The sequence below is a fragment of the Cinclus cinclus genome, chromosome 2 (assembly GCF_963662255.1).
Source record: "Cinclus cinclus chromosome 2, bCinCin1.1, whole genome shotgun sequence".
Taxonomy (NCBI): domain Eukaryota; kingdom Metazoa; phylum Chordata; class Aves; order Passeriformes; family Cinclidae; genus Cinclus; species Cinclus cinclus.
In genome coordinates, this window is record NC_085047.1 from 42,754,450 (window position 1) to 42,771,453 (window position 17,004).

Sequence of the window (17,004 nt, forward strand, 5' to 3'; positions counted from 1 at the left end):
TCAAAACTGAGAAACTTGGAGCTGAGGAGCAGAGTGGTTTGTTTCCTTCTTCCATAATTCTGAATATAAAAATTATGTGGAAAGAAAAAGACACCTGTTGCAATAAGCTTTCTTTACATGGTGACTAGAAGCAATCAATGTGCATTGATAAATACAGTTCAGACATTTTATGGGAATACCAAAGATTACTGGAACGGGGCAAACCAAAAGGATTATATTAGTTCGGTGTTCAGTTTTAGCAAGCCAAGCATGGATGACTATGAAGTATCATGAATTAAAAAATATATTGGGAATTTCAGTCTCCTTGATATATCATTCATCTTTTGCCTTCAGGTCTGGTTTACATCTTCTGATCTGAAGATTACAATTTAGAGGAGTGAGTTTGAAGGGCGAGAGCGGATATATTCTGAAGTTTGCAGTGACAATGAGTCACTGAGTGTTGTAATTGTTCATGTGCAGTTTAGGCACCTTGCCCCAGCGGATGTGTATCGGGTAACCTTTATACAGGCTTGTTTCCTGAGAGCTTGGCATAGAACTGGGATCAATATGGTTCCTTTAACTGTGTTCTCTAATCTACTGCTAAAATTTCAGAAAAGCTGTGTCTTATTACTCAGCTGTTGAAATTACTGATATGTGATAGTGCACTTTGGCTCTTCTGACATCAGGAACATTATATTTTCTAAACATGGGTTATGAAACAAAATACATTTTGTCTTTGGAATTTTATATGCTAGCTACTGAATGAGCTGAACCCAAGTAAATTGACAAAACCTAGACAACCTCCAGAGCCTGCACTTAGAATTTTGTTTGAATTGAAAGTTTCAAAACAGTTTTGGTTGCCTAGTTGATGGGCAAACGTGGTCCTGTAGGATAGTGATATGACTTCTGGCTATGGGAAGTCTGTCTTACAGAAGAGATTAAAGGAACTCAGTTTGTCCAAGAGTTCGAAGTGACGATGCTCGTGGAAAAAAGCTGCTTCATCCTCCTGGAGATTTCTAAAACACTTTGTGAATTTGCAGGCAAAAATCCTAAAAAACTGGAAGCCGATAATGGCAGCTTTTGGAACTGAAAGGGAGTGGAGGAAAGGGATGGGTCACAGGGAAGTGCTGACTAATGGTGAGCAAACACTCACTGTACAAGAGTTCTTTTCTTAAGAACTGATCTCACTTCCTGAAGGAAAACAAATTCTGTATTATCCAAACATAAAATTTGGGCTATGTAAGTCTCTAAACTGGACTGTTAGAAAGTGGGCAAGGGCAATGCTGGAAGGAAAGCTTGATTACAATGTTAGCCATTAAAAAACCCAGACAACTGTCTTCTGAGACAGAAGTTAGTAGTGGCCAGTAGCGTGTGACTTGCAGTCTGATCTCTTGTGTGGGTAGGATGTATTCATATCTTTAGAGAGGCTTAGTATCTTACTGTTACTAGTAAGCATGATTTTAAATGCTAGACATGTATTTGGTGAGTACATGTTTTTTTAAAAATGTATGACAATAGGTAAATACAGTGTTTTTCCCCCTCTCTCATGGCAGCAGCTCAGTCCCTTCACCATCACCCTCCCCCGATGGCAAATGCTGATTTTCATAACTAGTAGATGAAGATTGCATTGGTTATAAATTTGGGATTAATTTATACTAAGTTAAGGTGATAACTTTAAGTTATTTAGGATTTATATGGAACTTCAACACTTAGAAATCTGCTGAAATTTAGTGAAATTAGGAGATCTGTGATTTTTGCTTTGTGATCTGTTTTGCATCTAAGGGTAGGGTTGAACAATTTCTAAATAAGTACTTTGCTATGTTTATTGATAAAGTGTGGTAGTTGCTAATTTTGGCAAAGACTAAACTGTTAGTACTTCAAGAACTGTTAGTAATTTAAGTGACATGCTTTTAAGTAAAATCATGTCCTTGGCATATCTTGTCATCCCTATTTGTAATTCCCTCTGTACCAAAAGTTACTTGGAAAGCAAATTAAAGTATTGCAAATCAAATACATAAATGCTGAGGTATTGATATTTATTATGATGAGTTAATGAAATAAATTAAAACTTTAATTGTTTCTAGAAAGCTAGGGTTTGTTTTGCTGATGATGATTTTACAGTCAAACTTTTAGTTTCTATTTGATCCTGGACTTGGCTATTACTCTGTTACTTGCTTGAGCAGGAAGGTTGGACTGGATTACCTCCAGTAATCCCTTCAACCTTTTGGTTTCTGTGAATACCCAAATTCTTAATAATATAATAAACAAACCAGAAAATTAATATTTCTAGTTGATAACTTCTGAAAAATACAGTGAAATTTGAGTTCAAAATTAGTTTTGGTTTCCTTTGCTTATTTTACAATGGGCCTTTGAATACTGTTTAAACCGATGTTCCTTAAACTCTGTGAATGGTGAAGAGAAATGTAAAACCTGAAACTTTGTAATTCTCAGGTCAAAAATATTTTAAGGTCACTTTTAAAGATAAATATTATAGCTATTATATTTAAGTGAACTATACATTTAAATGATAGCTATGATAATTAAAATTATGCACTAAGTAATTCAGTTTCTTCTCAGACTCTTGCTCTTTTCTTCTTTTTTTGCTACTCTAGGTCAAATGGGTAAATAAAAATAGCTTTTCAAAGCATAGCCTTCAGACAGTGTGGTGTATCTGGGGTCAAGAAATCTGTTCCCTCTGGTGGATTGCAGCTTGTGAAATCTGTCTTCAGGGGCTTGAAGGGTGGGGGAGGAAAAAGAATAATCTGCTGGTGAAAAACAGTATACAAGATTGCCTAGGGTTGTATCTTACAGGTATCTTACAAGTACTGACTCAGGCAGCAACTTGCTGCTGGAAGATTCTCTTCTTTGTTTTACTTTGCATTCTGCAGTCTTTAGGCACGAGAATAATTGCCTCCTACCTCAGCAGCACGTGGCAATTGTCTGAATTGCAAAAATAAAAAGCTCTCCCCAGAGTCATAAGAAGGAAACAGATGACTTGGGGTTTTTTTTATGAAATAAAGTGCAACCCTCAAATGAGGGAAAAGATAGTCCGTAAGACTATTTGTATGACTAAAACTGAGAACATCTGAACAGATGATCTACTCAAGTTGTGAAGTGTGAGCTCTGAAACATAAATTAAAAAGAGCCGTCAATATTAATGATTTTAATGGCAAGTAAAACAGGTTCACTTTGTAGCCGAAAGTTGTGCCTTCATTTCCAGTAGGTCCTACCTAATGGTTCCCTAAGAGTCAGCTCATCCTGTCAAGGCCATCTGGGAGTGATCATTGTCTGAACACTCAAGCAACCAGTTTGAACTGCCCTCTGAGACTTCCGACTTAGGGCAATAAGGAAACAACCTAAAGAATCTTTTTATCTTAATATTTTGTTTTCCTTGGTGTTGGTTAGCCTCAGGGTTAATTGACAGGATTGCTAGGAACAACCCCCTTTAGACACTAAGACAGCTAGCTAGCTATAGCAGCTTTTATTGCAGCATGCTTAGGCAAGCCTTTCTGAATTGAAAACCTTCAGGCAACAAAAGTAGGGTGTTTTGAGAGGGGCGTAAAATTGCTTGGCTTCTCTTCATGCAAAGAAGCATTTGATTTCCCTCTTGCTTTCTTTTTCTCCTTTTAAGAGAGAGAAATGACATAGAATCTCAGAGATAAAAGGACACGAAAGTGATAAAGTATTCCATGGCTCATCTCTTCTGAAAATCCTCTGCTTTCCCTTAATAAACGTGAAAGCTAGTGTTTGTGTAATCCTGGCTTTTGTGTTACAGAAGGCATCTTGAGGTCTGCATTTGCTAAACAGGAGTGTAGGAGTGTATATGTAAAGTCAAACAGATATTGTAATTTCACTTGAAATAGTAGCAGAGACAGTTCCTCCTTTAGATTTGCCCTCCTTGGTGATATATTTTTATCTCTTCAATTGAAAATTAAGGAGATAAAAAAAGATGGATTCTTCATATGCTGAATGACTTAGCCATAGGAAGCAGACTTCATAACTTTGGAGGTAGGATAGAAAAAAAGGGAGGTTTTCTTTAAAAATCGGCCTTTTTTCTGCTGGGTAACTGGGAGGGGAAGTTAAAATCTGTTATAGAATGTGATCACAACATTTAGTCCTTTATAGACTTTGGAAAATAATTAAACTGGTAAAAAAACTGTAAAAACTTTTTAGTCTCTGTTATACTGTTATGTCTTACAGTTTTGAAAGTAATGGCAAAAGTTCTGGAAATGAAAATGTCCTTGTACTCCTTATTTGTTCCTGAAACTCAGAAAATTATTTTATTTGGGAAATCCACAGAGGAATCCAAGAATAATACTATTGTGAATCAGTTTAAAAACTTCTAAGCACTATGATACCAACCCTACTTTTTCTATATGAGGTCCTTAACTGCAGGGCAGGAGAAGGGGCAGGAGGAAAAAGAATACTAAATGCAAAAATAAGGCTATTATTGCCTCCATTTTTGCTTTGACAAAAGGTAGTTGTTTCAAGAGCACATTATAATGAAAGTGGTGCTATCTTAGCAAACCTTTGAACATCATATCACGTGTTCATCTCTTTTCTGTTAATCATGCATGTGTGGTCAGATTGCCTACTGCCCACACATCCATTTTAGCATTACACACTCTGACGTGAGGACCTTTCTATGAGTGCTTTCCTAAGAAGTGCAGTGCTGTTCTGCAGCTTCAGAACTGAGTGTTTATACTCAGAACAAGAAGTTTATGTTTTTAAGTCCTTGTTGTATGTGTTGTGCACTGTCTGCAGGTAGGCCAGTGCTAATGAAGGCTGCCTTTGAATACCTTAATACTAAATACTGTGTTTTGTGTTTCTGTAAAATTGTCAGTGTTCACAGCTTCATGGGCCATGCTTTCTGGAATTTCTGGTGCCTGTTAGTATCTTACAATATTCAGCCACCTTAGGAATAAATTGCAGAGGGATTTGTAGAAGAACTTGTCTGACTAGTAATGACTTTGTGCAAAATCTGTTTATTGATAAATTAAATTTTTTGCCAGATGCATTTAAGTTTCCCTTACTGCATTTTCTAGTTCAGATTCAAACCATTAATTTGCTGGAAGAATTTCTGCTGCCTAGGACTGTAATTTTGTAGGATGGCATATGTAGTTTTATTTCATATTTAGGTTAAGAAACTTGGGCTCTGACAGGCTTTTTTCTCACCTGATCAACAGGATGCTTGTGCCCACCTTTCTCTTACTTTTTGCTTTTGTTTTATTTCAAAGTTAGTGGAATCACAGCTGTGGTCTCACAGAAGTCTCTGCATGCTACACTCCAGGTTTTGAGAGTGGTAATTAGACCAGTTGTTGTCGAGGCTCCTTATATTCTAAACCTTCTTTTTCATCCCATTTCTAAATGCAGCTATGGAAAATTTACCTATGGGAATCCCATTAGCTCAGCAGCCCTGCCAAACTGATCTTGGCCTTCTAGCTATTGCTGCTTTCTTAGGAATACATGTCTGTTCTTGAATTAGTGGATGCTGCTACTTTAACAGCTGCCCTATGATCAAATCACCACACTGGTATTCTGCTGTAGAGCTCAGGCCTCTGCAGAAGTAGATATTCTGATTTCTTCTCTGCCTGCTAAAAGGATAGCTAGGTTGGTGTCTTGGAATACCCTATGCTGCCTGTGCACAGGACAAGTTTGTATAAGATTTGGTTGAGAGGTTAGTTGATTTTTTTTTTAACGATTTATGGTAGTTTCAAGAGCAGAAATACACAGTTTCTCCTGGCATTACCAGGAAAGCTAGCTTTCATTATATACATCAAGACCTGATGTGCTGAAATACACTGGTGAGAGCTCTAAAATAATTCTGGCTTTTATGAGGAGACACTTTCTCTTTAGTAGTCCTTAAAGTTAATAGAAAAATATAAATAAAAAGAGAGAGCCTTTCAGAAAGTGGTGCAATATGTGGATTAAAGAAACTAGCTGGTTAGGAAAACAAAAGAAAAATGAAAGTAGAATCTGCATCTCATTCATTTAACATAAAACAGAATCATAGGTGACATGCTTGTCAGTGGAGCAGCTGACATTTGGGATCTAATGAAAAGTTTAAATTTCACACCAAAAACAGAACATAATTAAGTTTAGTTTCATTTGTTCACTTGCTTATGTTTCACAAAGACTTTCCTAGCTATCCCCAGAACAAAAAGTACTCAATGCCACGTCAACAGCCTTGGGAGGTCTGTCATGATGTGGTCAGTGGTATGTGTTCATGTTTTGCTTTTCATAAAATGTGAATTCTTTACAGTCCCAAAAATCTGAAAACCAAAGTCCAAAGTTAGTCATCTCAAGTTCACTAGGGACTGAAAATAATTTTCTCACAGACATAAAATACAAGTCTTGTCTAGATTGTTAAAACACAAGCATTACATTATGGAGAGATTCTTTTACACTTAAGAGCAACTTGTCTTTCTGTGTGTTTGAGACTAAATTTTTGAAATGTCCTTTCATGAAGAGTCATGTCCAAATGTACTGAGAAGCAACAGATTATTTATTCTTCTCTATTCTTTTGTGGGTAGATCAGACCTCTTACATTTTTTTATTGTTCCAGAAATTTCATACAGTATGTTCATCTGGCACTCAGGATTAAAATACCTGTTCATTCTTTTTTACATTTCTTCCTGACATTACATTTCGATTGCACACTTCAGTAAAATAGTCTTGCAGTTCTGTCTTGCTTATGTTAATTATGTCTGTCCTAAGGTCTGGTTTTGTGAAAGGGAAGTTCTGATTACAAATTGTGTAGCATATATAAGGTGACTCTAAATGAAGTTCTCAGCATACTCTGGAAAGCGTACCTGCCAGAGGGGGCATTGTAGTTGCAATACATACTGCAGAATATCAAAACTGAAGGCCTTTGAGATAAGCCTTTCTTGGAGCATTTAAGTAATTCTTTGAGTATCTTTTTTGTGTTAGTTTGTTTCTGACAAGGATTTTTACAAAACAGTACATGTCTTTTCAGTGCTGCAACTGGAGAATGAATGGAAAGGTATATTACACTTTGTACAGGGGTAGATGAGTTCTTCGTTTTTAAAATGGTGTTATTTTATGAGTCTACTAGAGTCCAAAGGGTTCTTAAAAAGTAAATTTTTCTCCTTGTTTTGGTCTCTAGATCTCCTAATTCTTTTCCAATGTACTTTCAAAAAAAACCCAACACAAACAAAAAAAACTCAAATCAAAATATTTAACACCCCTCTCCTTCAAAAAACAAACAAACAAAAAAAAAGAAACAAACCACCACCACAACAAACCCGAACCTCAAACCTTAGACTCCAAAATTAGGTTAGAATTTGAGTCTGACAAATCTTCAGGCATGTGATAGTGTTTAATGCCACTAAAGATTTCTTTCAATTGGAAATTCTGATTCTTAGTAACTGCAGAAGTGCTCTTTATGTACATAAAATGAGAACATTTTTCTTTTCTTTGAAATTGTTCTTATCAAAATGCAAATAATTTGTATTTGACTGTAGTACTTGTGGATGGGTAAGGAGATGCAGCTTGTACTCTTCGTAATGCACAGCATTTTGAAAGTCCTTGTTGGTGGAGGATGGTAGGTGATGTGTCTTGGAACAGTCAGTCTTCTTGATACTAGAAGTGATGTAACTTTGCTAATAAATACTTAGCATGTGGCTGCTTTACCTTTTTCTAAGGCCTGTTACCACAGACCTACATTTATGGGTACAGTCTGAATTGATTTCCTTAGTTTATACTAAGTTTAAGACAAACTTTAAAAAAAAAGTTTAAACTTAGTTTGTCCAGTTTAACAAAGTTTTGCTTCTCCAGGACATAAATGAACAATAATAAATGGTAGATACATATTAGATTTGAGATTTTATTCTGTGAAATAAAATGTCTTACCTTGCTTGATTATCCTGGAGATTTTGATTTAATTCCAGGAATATTTACTCACTTGGTTCTGTTCACACAGTACAGAGCTATGTTTTGTGTTCCTGAGTAGGTAGAATTTTAAGTTTTAATTTGCTAATACATACTACATATAGTGGCTGATTGATAGGTTACACTGATGTCATATAATTTGCTAGCATTTTTTAATCTTTTGTGTTGACACTAGTTTCTTTTTGAGATGTGAAGCTCATGTATCTTCAGTGTAAGGGTTGGGGCAGTTGTCATGTAATTCAGCTATTCTGAGAAAAAAATCTGCTTAATGCAGGGAAAGATAATGTAGTGTTGATATCAGTTCTTGTTATGTCCATTGAGACCTTTTCTGTGCTCCTGTTCAAAGCAGAGGGGAATATCTTTCCTGTGGAGAATGTCCTGTTTCAATACTTAACTTGATAATTAAAAATACACATTGTTTATAGTAAGTTACCCTGGTCCATGTGCTGCAAGTAGGAACAAAATTAAGTCCTATATTCCTCCATGTACTACTAGGATTTATTTAAACATTTCATCCCTGTAAGTGGGGAACTTGCCTACTTCCATCAGGTGCTCAGCATTATTTGGAATTTGTAGGAAAGAACTGCTCTGTTGTGATGTGTTTTTTATGTGGTTTCTTAGTACATAGCATTCAAACACTCAAGATGGGGAGCGGGAAAGATACATATATGAGGACTATGATTTGATAGAGATTGAAGAGAAAGGTTTTGAAGGAAGGTGTAGAGGAAATGGATATGTAGGTAATGAAGCACTAAGCTGAGTGGGAAGGGAAAAACATTTGCCTTATTGAACCAGTCATGTGGTCATTATGATATTAATGTAATCAGCTTGCTTACTCTGAGGTCTTTCCTCCATGGCTCTTGGCTCTGAGACGCTGACTGTAGTTCACTTGGTCACGTAAGGAACATGCTGACTTTTCTCAAGTGATACTGAGTTAGGGAAAAGCTGGAAGCTGCTGCTGCCTAAAATAGCTAGCCATGTTAACAACTCCATATGAAAATCACCTGTACTTCAAGAGGTACGCTTAAGCTGTCTTGAGGAATCAATAATGCTGTCCTTGTGCTGAAAATTGGAGGTACATCTAAAACTGCTTCTTCCATAGTCCATTCTTCTGTCCCATGTTCAGATATGTTTTCAAAAACTGATGAATGTTGTTTGAGAGTATGTTGTGAGAGTATGTTTCTACAGTTAACTGTAAAAATGGTTCTGTAATGCAGGGAGAAAACATTTTTCCTTCTATTTCTTACTCTGCACTCTATACTGCATATAAAAAAAAGGCTATAAATTATGTGCCTTACATTTTATTAGTTCACAGTGTTAAATGGATTTTTATAAGAGTTGAATGGAAATACATGAATGTATTATTATGGGTGTAGCGGTGTTTTCCCAGTTTCCAGTATTGCCAGAACTGAGTTAAGCAAACACAACAAATCAGAAATGTAGGAGAGGAGTAGCACATACTGGTACAGTAATTTAAACACATGAAGCATTACAGTGCACTGTTTTTACATCTGTATTATCTTTACCTGTTTTCTTTGCAAAACTGACCAGCAGAAAAATGAAAAATTGTTCTCCAGTATGAAGGTTTATGTAGAGTCTAGTATATATAGGGCAGTCTGTACTATGTTGCACCATGCTTTATAAATAAATAAGCTTTAAAAAGAAGTAAAGTAGCCTTGCTGTATGTGGCATGTTTCTCAGTGAAGCTGAATATTTGAAAACATATGCAACCAAAGATGCAAAGGTTAAACCTTGTTGAGGTTTAACCCCAGCCATCAAACAGTTTAATTTATTGGTGTGATGATCAGAAGTAGGTCAGGTTCATTCAAAATGTAGCCTAGTACTAGTCATGGTGCAGAAGATAACCTCTACCCCAGACAAAACCAGCACATACTGTATTAAATGAGCTGTATTGTGACCCTACTATAGTGTGTCTGTAACTCTTTGATCTGGAATTATTTGTGTGCATGTTTAGAGAGGGTAAAGACACATATCTTAAAACTTTTTTAAAAGCCATTTTGTGGTATGTCTGCCTTGTAACAGAAGGTTAGATTAGAATGTGATAAGTGATTTGACATAAGTAATTGTTTTGGTGACTACTGCCTCATTTTATGTTCTTCTGAATTCATTACTTGTTGTGGTTTTGCTGAATTATTTGAAAATGGGCATTCCATGTAATCCAGAAAAGCATAATGCCAAGGATAATTTATTTAGGGAAAGAATGGTACCACGTTAATAATGCACTGGATTCTAATTCATAACAATATCTGAATATAATTTTTAATTGATAGCAGTTCTAAATGATTGGATAACAAATTTTGTTGTCAGTGTTCATGTGCATTTGGAGTTGTATCTTTGTCCCCGTGTACTTCTCAGAGCAGTGTTGCTTAATGGTGTCAAGACAATGTTGATGCTTGTTATGAATAGACTGCATTTGTTGCTCATTAACAAAGCATGCTAATCACATATTCCAAAAGTAAAATAATGATTCATTACACTTCTGTGTTTTTATTGAATTGAATACTTCTGTGAATGGCAGCCATGAATATACTCACCTTTTTTTTTCAAAACAGAGAAATCTAAGCTTCCAAAGTTTTGCAGGGAGCTGGGTGGGTTATTTGATAGTCCCACTGTACTCATCTTTTCGTATGAAGTTGAAAGGCAGCTGTACATACCTTTCACATTACTGCTTTAGTGTGACTGGTTACTTCAGCTACTGTGGACAGATTGTTCAGGTGGGAGTGGGGAGGAGAGTAGCCTGTCTGATAGTCTGAGGATGCGGTCGTCTATGCACAAAACGTTTGGGAGGACTAATGATTGTGTGCTAGCCAGTTCATTACCACTCCCTAGGTCCTGAATATGAACTCATCATGCCAAGGTACTGGACTATGCTTGAGATTCCAGACATAACTGGCTTGGTTTGAAAATCTGTGAAGTCGTATTTTAAAATGGCAAATAACTGATCAAAGAGAGAAGGAAATGAGTTTTAAGTTCAAGGGTACAACATCTAGTTATGGTACAACAGTTTAGATTATGGTATTCATTATGAACTTTATCTCACCATTGCTCTGGCTCTGATTGCTGCAGCTGTTGGTTGGGAAAGTGGTGGTGGCCAGGGCGAGGGTTTGAGAATCTGACATACAGTGATGCTTGGACAGAATCCAAGCAATTCGTGTTTGGTTTTGAATGTGGCTGTTGTTGGCAGGCTTAATCTTTTGTTGTTAAACTTTCTGTGCTAGCAGGTCATTGTTGTGAATGCATGACTGTCCTAACTCTTCCTTTGTTTTGTCTTAGTCACATTGATCAAACAACAACATGGCAAGATCCTAGGAAGGCCATGCTTTCCCAGATGAATGTTACAGCTCCCACCAGTCCTTCTGTGCAGCAGAACATTATGAACTCGGCATCAGGTAAGCAAAATTTGCATTTATGAGAAAGATCATGCAAGTAAATCACAAGCTATTGTAATCAGGGGGGAAGGAGTCCAGATTTGATAAGTGTTCTTCTAGTTATCCTGGTTTAAAACTTTAAATTTGTTGATGCCTGCTTCATCAAGCAAGAGGCTAATAGTTGAAGCAAGAGAATTTTTATAATATTTATGTTGTCAATAGAAAGTACACTGTATACAGTTCTTTGATTTGTATTTTTATTTTTTTCAAATGAATGGTTCAAACTTTAAGGAAGCAGAATTTTTGTCTATTTTCTTCTGACTAGGAAGTACTGTTAAATTTAGGAATTTCCATTAAATTAATCTCAATTTACATGAAAGCTTTTGTGCTTCACAGTGTTCTTCTGACTCTGTTTGCTCACTGACTAGACATGGTATACTGCCATTTGTTTGCATTTCCAATATTTAATATGAACATACAAGTTTTTCCTGTCCTCCCTAAATGGATCAAGCAAATACCTTGAAAATCTTGTTTTGAAGGAGAGGTGTTTTGATTTTCCTTTTGTGTTCCTATTATATCCAAAATGCAGTATCATGGTCATTATTGCTCTAGCTGGGGAAGTCTGATGTCTTTTCCTGGAATATAGAATTGTTTTTCAGCTGGCCTGGTGGGGGGCTGTCAGTAGACAGCAGTAAAATGTTCTTGTTCTTGCTATGGAATCTACTGTATGTTTTCAGAGCTCTCTCATCTGATTATGCAGAGAGCAAGCAGATAGATTTGTTGTCATGCTAGTTTGAGTGCTTGGTGTTCCTCTTGCTTTGTCACCTCCTGTCTGTCACTGAGGTTCATGTTATATTTATTTTCTCACAGTCTGACTGTATTTTGTGTGTGTCTGCTGTTCCTGTACTTCCCAAGGGTTATTCTCTGGTGCTGCTTTTTGTGGTCTGTTTAGACAGCTTTGTTTCATGCTGCAATTCATGTGCTGCAGACAATACCTAAAGATTAACAGGCGTGACCAAACTGTGCCGTTCATGACTGAGTATTAGAGGGGAAGTTAATCAAACTTTTTGCTGGCTAGGCCAGGAGGCTGGATTATCCTGAAACAAATGAGTCCTGTTCAAGTTCAGGAAGTCGTGATTCACAACAATTAAGGTCTCAGGCTCGGATGTGAAAATAAAATAGTGTGATTATTTTTCCTGTAAATTTATCCCAGGAAACCTGCAGCAATAGAGGTGGCATGTTTTTGCAGGGACACTGCTTAAGGAGGGAGAATAGGAGAAAGGAAACAGTTCCCTTCGTCTGTCCTGCCTTTTTGCTTATTTGTACTAAAACCAGATGCTTGCTGTTTTGGTATTGACATGAATTCTGTATTTTAAGTTAACTCCTCAAACCTTCTGTTGTACCAAGAATTGACAGGAAAAAATACTGGTAGTAAAGTAGGACTCACTTTATGTACTTAGAAAGAAATGAAGGGTCCTTAGCAAAAAAATGTACTGTTGGATTGTAACAGGGTGATAAAAGAAGCTACCAATCTGGACACAAGGATTATTTTTAAAAGAACATGAAGAATTTACATTAAATTGCCTGATATGAGTGATGCTGCATAGATATTGTTGTTCATGCAATAAAGAACAGTTATAATGTGCAAGTGGGTTATCTTGGGATTTGAGAAAGCACCTACTTGGATACAAGTTCATCAAGCATTTATTATTAATTTCACAGATGATACTGTGTTGAGTATCAACTGAAAATCCTGGGAAATTTTCTTTTTTTCCCCCAGTACTCTGAATCTGATAAAGTGCATGAAGGAGTCAGAACTCTTGTGTACTGCACCACATTATGTGGTGTTAAGTTTTTTTAAATTTAAGTCAGTTGAGGTAGTGTGACTTGAAACTGGCTCTTCGGATGAACTTGCTTACTCCTATTTGCTATCAACAGAAGTCTGCTTTGAATGAAATAATACCAAACCTGCATTTATTGGATATGATTATGATTCTGTTTCTGATGCTTCATCTGGCAAATGCTTATGTACTAATTTTAAATTATGACTGTAATTTAAATTTGTTTTTACTGAAGTCCCTTATACCTAGTTTTGTTACTTTTTATTACTGAGTTCATGGTAGCTTATGCTTCCTTGGTAGCCTCTTGAATAATCTTTGAGAGAAATGGAAAAGTCAAGTAACTGTGTACCACTTCAGCACAGTGGAACTTACAGTCATGATGTTGGCACTCAGATTTAAGACTGCTTAATGTTCTAATTTGGGTATTCATCCTCAAGAACTGGGAAATCAAGTTGAGACCTTTAAGACAAGAAGCTTCCTGTTATGAAATATTGCTGGCAGTGAAACATATCCTAGTGCATGAGAGCCTTTCATGACAGATTTTAGGAAAAAACTAGTGTAAGTATTGTGACAGCTGGAGATCACTGAGTTGCAGAAAAGTGTCTGAAATGCCACAAAGGAGAATATATTCCTTTCTGTATATACCTTGTATGGTGCTTGTTAATTTTAGCTGTTAAAGTGACTGTCCAAGTTCTAGTGTACTGCTGCAGGAGCCTGTAAGTCAAGTTACTGTGCTGAAATGTAAGAGAGATTTCTGTGAGCTGTCTTGAGACTTTAGAAGTTTTAACCATTTAGCCAGAATTCGAGTTCTTGGCATTAGCTAGAATTAACAACAGGAAAACAAACTGAAGATGCAGAGAGAGACGAGAACTCTCAAGGCTGATGTGTGCATATTGTAGATAAACCCGTTGTCTTCTTTGGATAAATAGGAGAAGAACAACTCAGGAAAGATGTGATAAGGGCAAGTCAAAAGATTGCTAAAGCATAAAAATGGGAAAGATGTAGTTTAGCATGACATTGAAACCTTTAGGTTATCTGTCTTAAGAAATTCCATCTCTTTTGATAGTGAAGACTGGATGAGAACCCAGGTATCTTGCTGCAAATTACGTTTCTTCAAGGAAGTTAATGGACATTTGAACCAGCTTGATCTGTTCCAGGCATGCTTTTTGTGAATGAGTTATTCTATGAATGTTAGTTAGCTACATCCTTTCTCGGAAGTCATCAGTGTGTGAAAACTGAGGGGGTTTTTGTCTCAGAGGCTTTCTTAACTTAGCTTACTACATGTAATCAATTAAAATAGTTTGGGCCATATGTATGCAGAGAAGGAGCACAGTGGTCTTTTAGATGGCATTTGTTGGTTAATCTGTGAAATAGGATTCCATCTTCGATAGTGGAAAGTAAACAAGACTGTTACTTGTAAATATGCCACATGTATATAAAAATTCATTCTGACTGTTCTGATTTTTTTTGCACTATGTTTCTAACCATTTTTTCCCCTAAAGGAAAACAGGAAGAACAGAAAAAATAACATAGTTTCTTCTGTGTTGATTTAAAACAAACAAAAAGGTAGTAGTAATAGTACATTGTTCTTCTTAGGTGCACCTCCTATACGTTTCCTACTGAGGTAAATTTACACATTTGAAAATAAACAGTGGCTGTTTCATATACAATTACAGTTGATACAACAGAGATGGGATAATTGTATTTATATACTTCTGTTCTTCAGATACTTTTACTTCCAGAATCATTCTTGAATCATGCTTGACAACACTGCATAATATAGGCTCTTCTGCTTGCACATAGACCTTAGATAATTTGCTTTGGAGCAGACTGTGTCTTTGTCCTCTTTTGTCTTCATTGTTATGTGGCAGTTTTGAACTGAGTTTTCCAGTGAAAGTCTGTAAACATGGTATAATTCCATTGTCTCTTAAGGTAGGGTTGTAGTGCCATGTTAAATGTTGGTATGAAAATGAACACTTGAATTCACAACTCTCCGGGGGCAGGAAGGCAGGAAGGAATATGCCAATTACTAAAACAAGTTCTAGCTCTTCTCTTAGATCCTTGCTCACTTCAGTTGCATATTGCTCCTGTGTAGACAGTCATACTACAAGATCCTGTTTTATATATAGTCAGCACTACAGTCAACACTACAATTGCGAAATACGAGTTTCTAAGTATCTGTGTGACAGTAATGTTCATTTATTTCTTCATCTGCAAAGCCTACCCCTTTTTAAATAGTGTCTTTTTATGCTAATTTGACAGGCTAAAGGTGTACTTTAAGTAAATTTTGTAGACTTTGATATAATTTTTGGAAGTTTTAGAACCACAGTGGCTGAAGGGAAAAAGTTCAGCTTTCACAGAGAAAGATTAAGAAAGGTCTTAGAGATCAGTGTTTGTATTAGGTGAAGGTGATTCCTGTTGTTGAACGTAGGTATTCTAGTTACTAGGTTGTCCATGCATATTCAGTTGGTAGATAGATACAGATACCCTCCTACATGCATTGACCTATTGATAAAATATGTCTTTGTTTACATTTGTTTTAAAATTTAGTGTTAGGAACTGTAGAGTCTTGCAAGATTCACTTCTGATCCCAGAGTAGGTTGAATTTCTGCTACATTTTTGCTCATGTTATTCTACCAGTTGCTTTCTATCTGCCAGCAGCAAGCTCTGCTTTGCATTCTGGATTCCATGGCATATGAGAATGTTTAAAAAAAAAACCTCATAAAAAGTAGAGACATGCACCAGAAACATCCACACAGGCTTTCAAAATTACATGTTATTTATATAAAGTTACTCCATTATATAAATTTTTAGTTACAGAGGTGTGGCTTGTCAGTAGTTCTGTAAAGATGGCTTACATTTGGAAATTAGAATTTAATTTTTTGGTAACTTTGTCCTTAAAAGTGCTCAGTGCTGGCTGAGTTCCCTACCTGGAAGGGTTGTGTCTCCCTGTGCAAATAATTCCATAGAATTCTAAACTTGAAGTTATGATAGTGTTCGATTGTCATAGGAGGTACCAAACAGAGCTAGTAGGGGACAATGTTGCAAGGATATTGTTTATGCTAAATATTTACAAAAATTGGAGGGGACACTGGACAGATACTTGTAAAAGACATATCTTGGCACTTAGTAAGCAGACGGAAATTGACCCAATGAATAACTTGTGATAGAATCACAGAATATCCAGATTTGGAAGAGATCCACAAGGATCATTGAGTCCAACTCCTGGCCCTGCGCAGGACATCCCCAAGAGTCACAGCATTGAGAGCGTTGTCCAAATACTTCATGAGTTCTGTCAGGACTGGGGCTATGACCATGTCCCTGGGGAGCCTGTTCCAGTGCCAAACATACTTGGAAGCCAAGTGACTGTTCATAGCCTCTATACCTTTTAGGTCTCCATATGTATTTGGTGCTTTATTTAAAAGTTTATAGAGTGTGACAGTCACTAAATGGGCTACTTTCAGCAACCAACAGGATCTGTCCATCACCCCAGGCTAGATGGCTGAACTAAATGGACTTTTGGTCAGACTCAGTATTACTGTTTCTGTACAACATGAGCTAAGGTAACTCTGGAAACTTTAGTGAAGGTCTGAATAGCAGCAGTATAGGACTTAACTTTTGTGGCTTAGGTTATCTAATACTAAAAATGCTGTTCCTGTCGAGCCTTTTGGGGCAAAATGGGCATGTAATTGCAAAGGAATTTTCCTATATGCTCTGGGCAAGTGTGTCTCCTGTTCCTCAGCATGGGTTTCATTCTTTCCTATGGTACTTCCCTGTAATAGAGTTTGTCAAGTGACCATTTAGAAAATCAGACCTGTCTTCTAGTTTCATAATTACTTACAAAACCAAACAGGAGTTACAGAAGGCAATAATTTCAGTTTTTG

At 36.6% G+C, this 17,004-nt stretch overlaps 1 protein-coding gene across 4 annotated transcripts in view; it reads left to right on the plus strand.

The window, feature by feature from the left end:
* YAP1 (Yes1 associated transcriptional regulator) overlaps positions 1-17,004 on the plus strand; it is an 82,471-nt gene that overhangs the window by 36,302 nt on the left and 29,165 nt on the right. For all 4 annotated transcript variants that reach the window (XM_062514491.1, XM_062514497.1, XM_062514502.1 and 1 more), the window contains exon 3: positions 11,185-11,300. In XM_062514491.1, the coding sequence (XP_062370475.1) occupies positions 11,185-11,300 (116 nt within the window). The remainder of the gene's footprint in view (positions 1-11,184; positions 11,301-17,004) is intronic.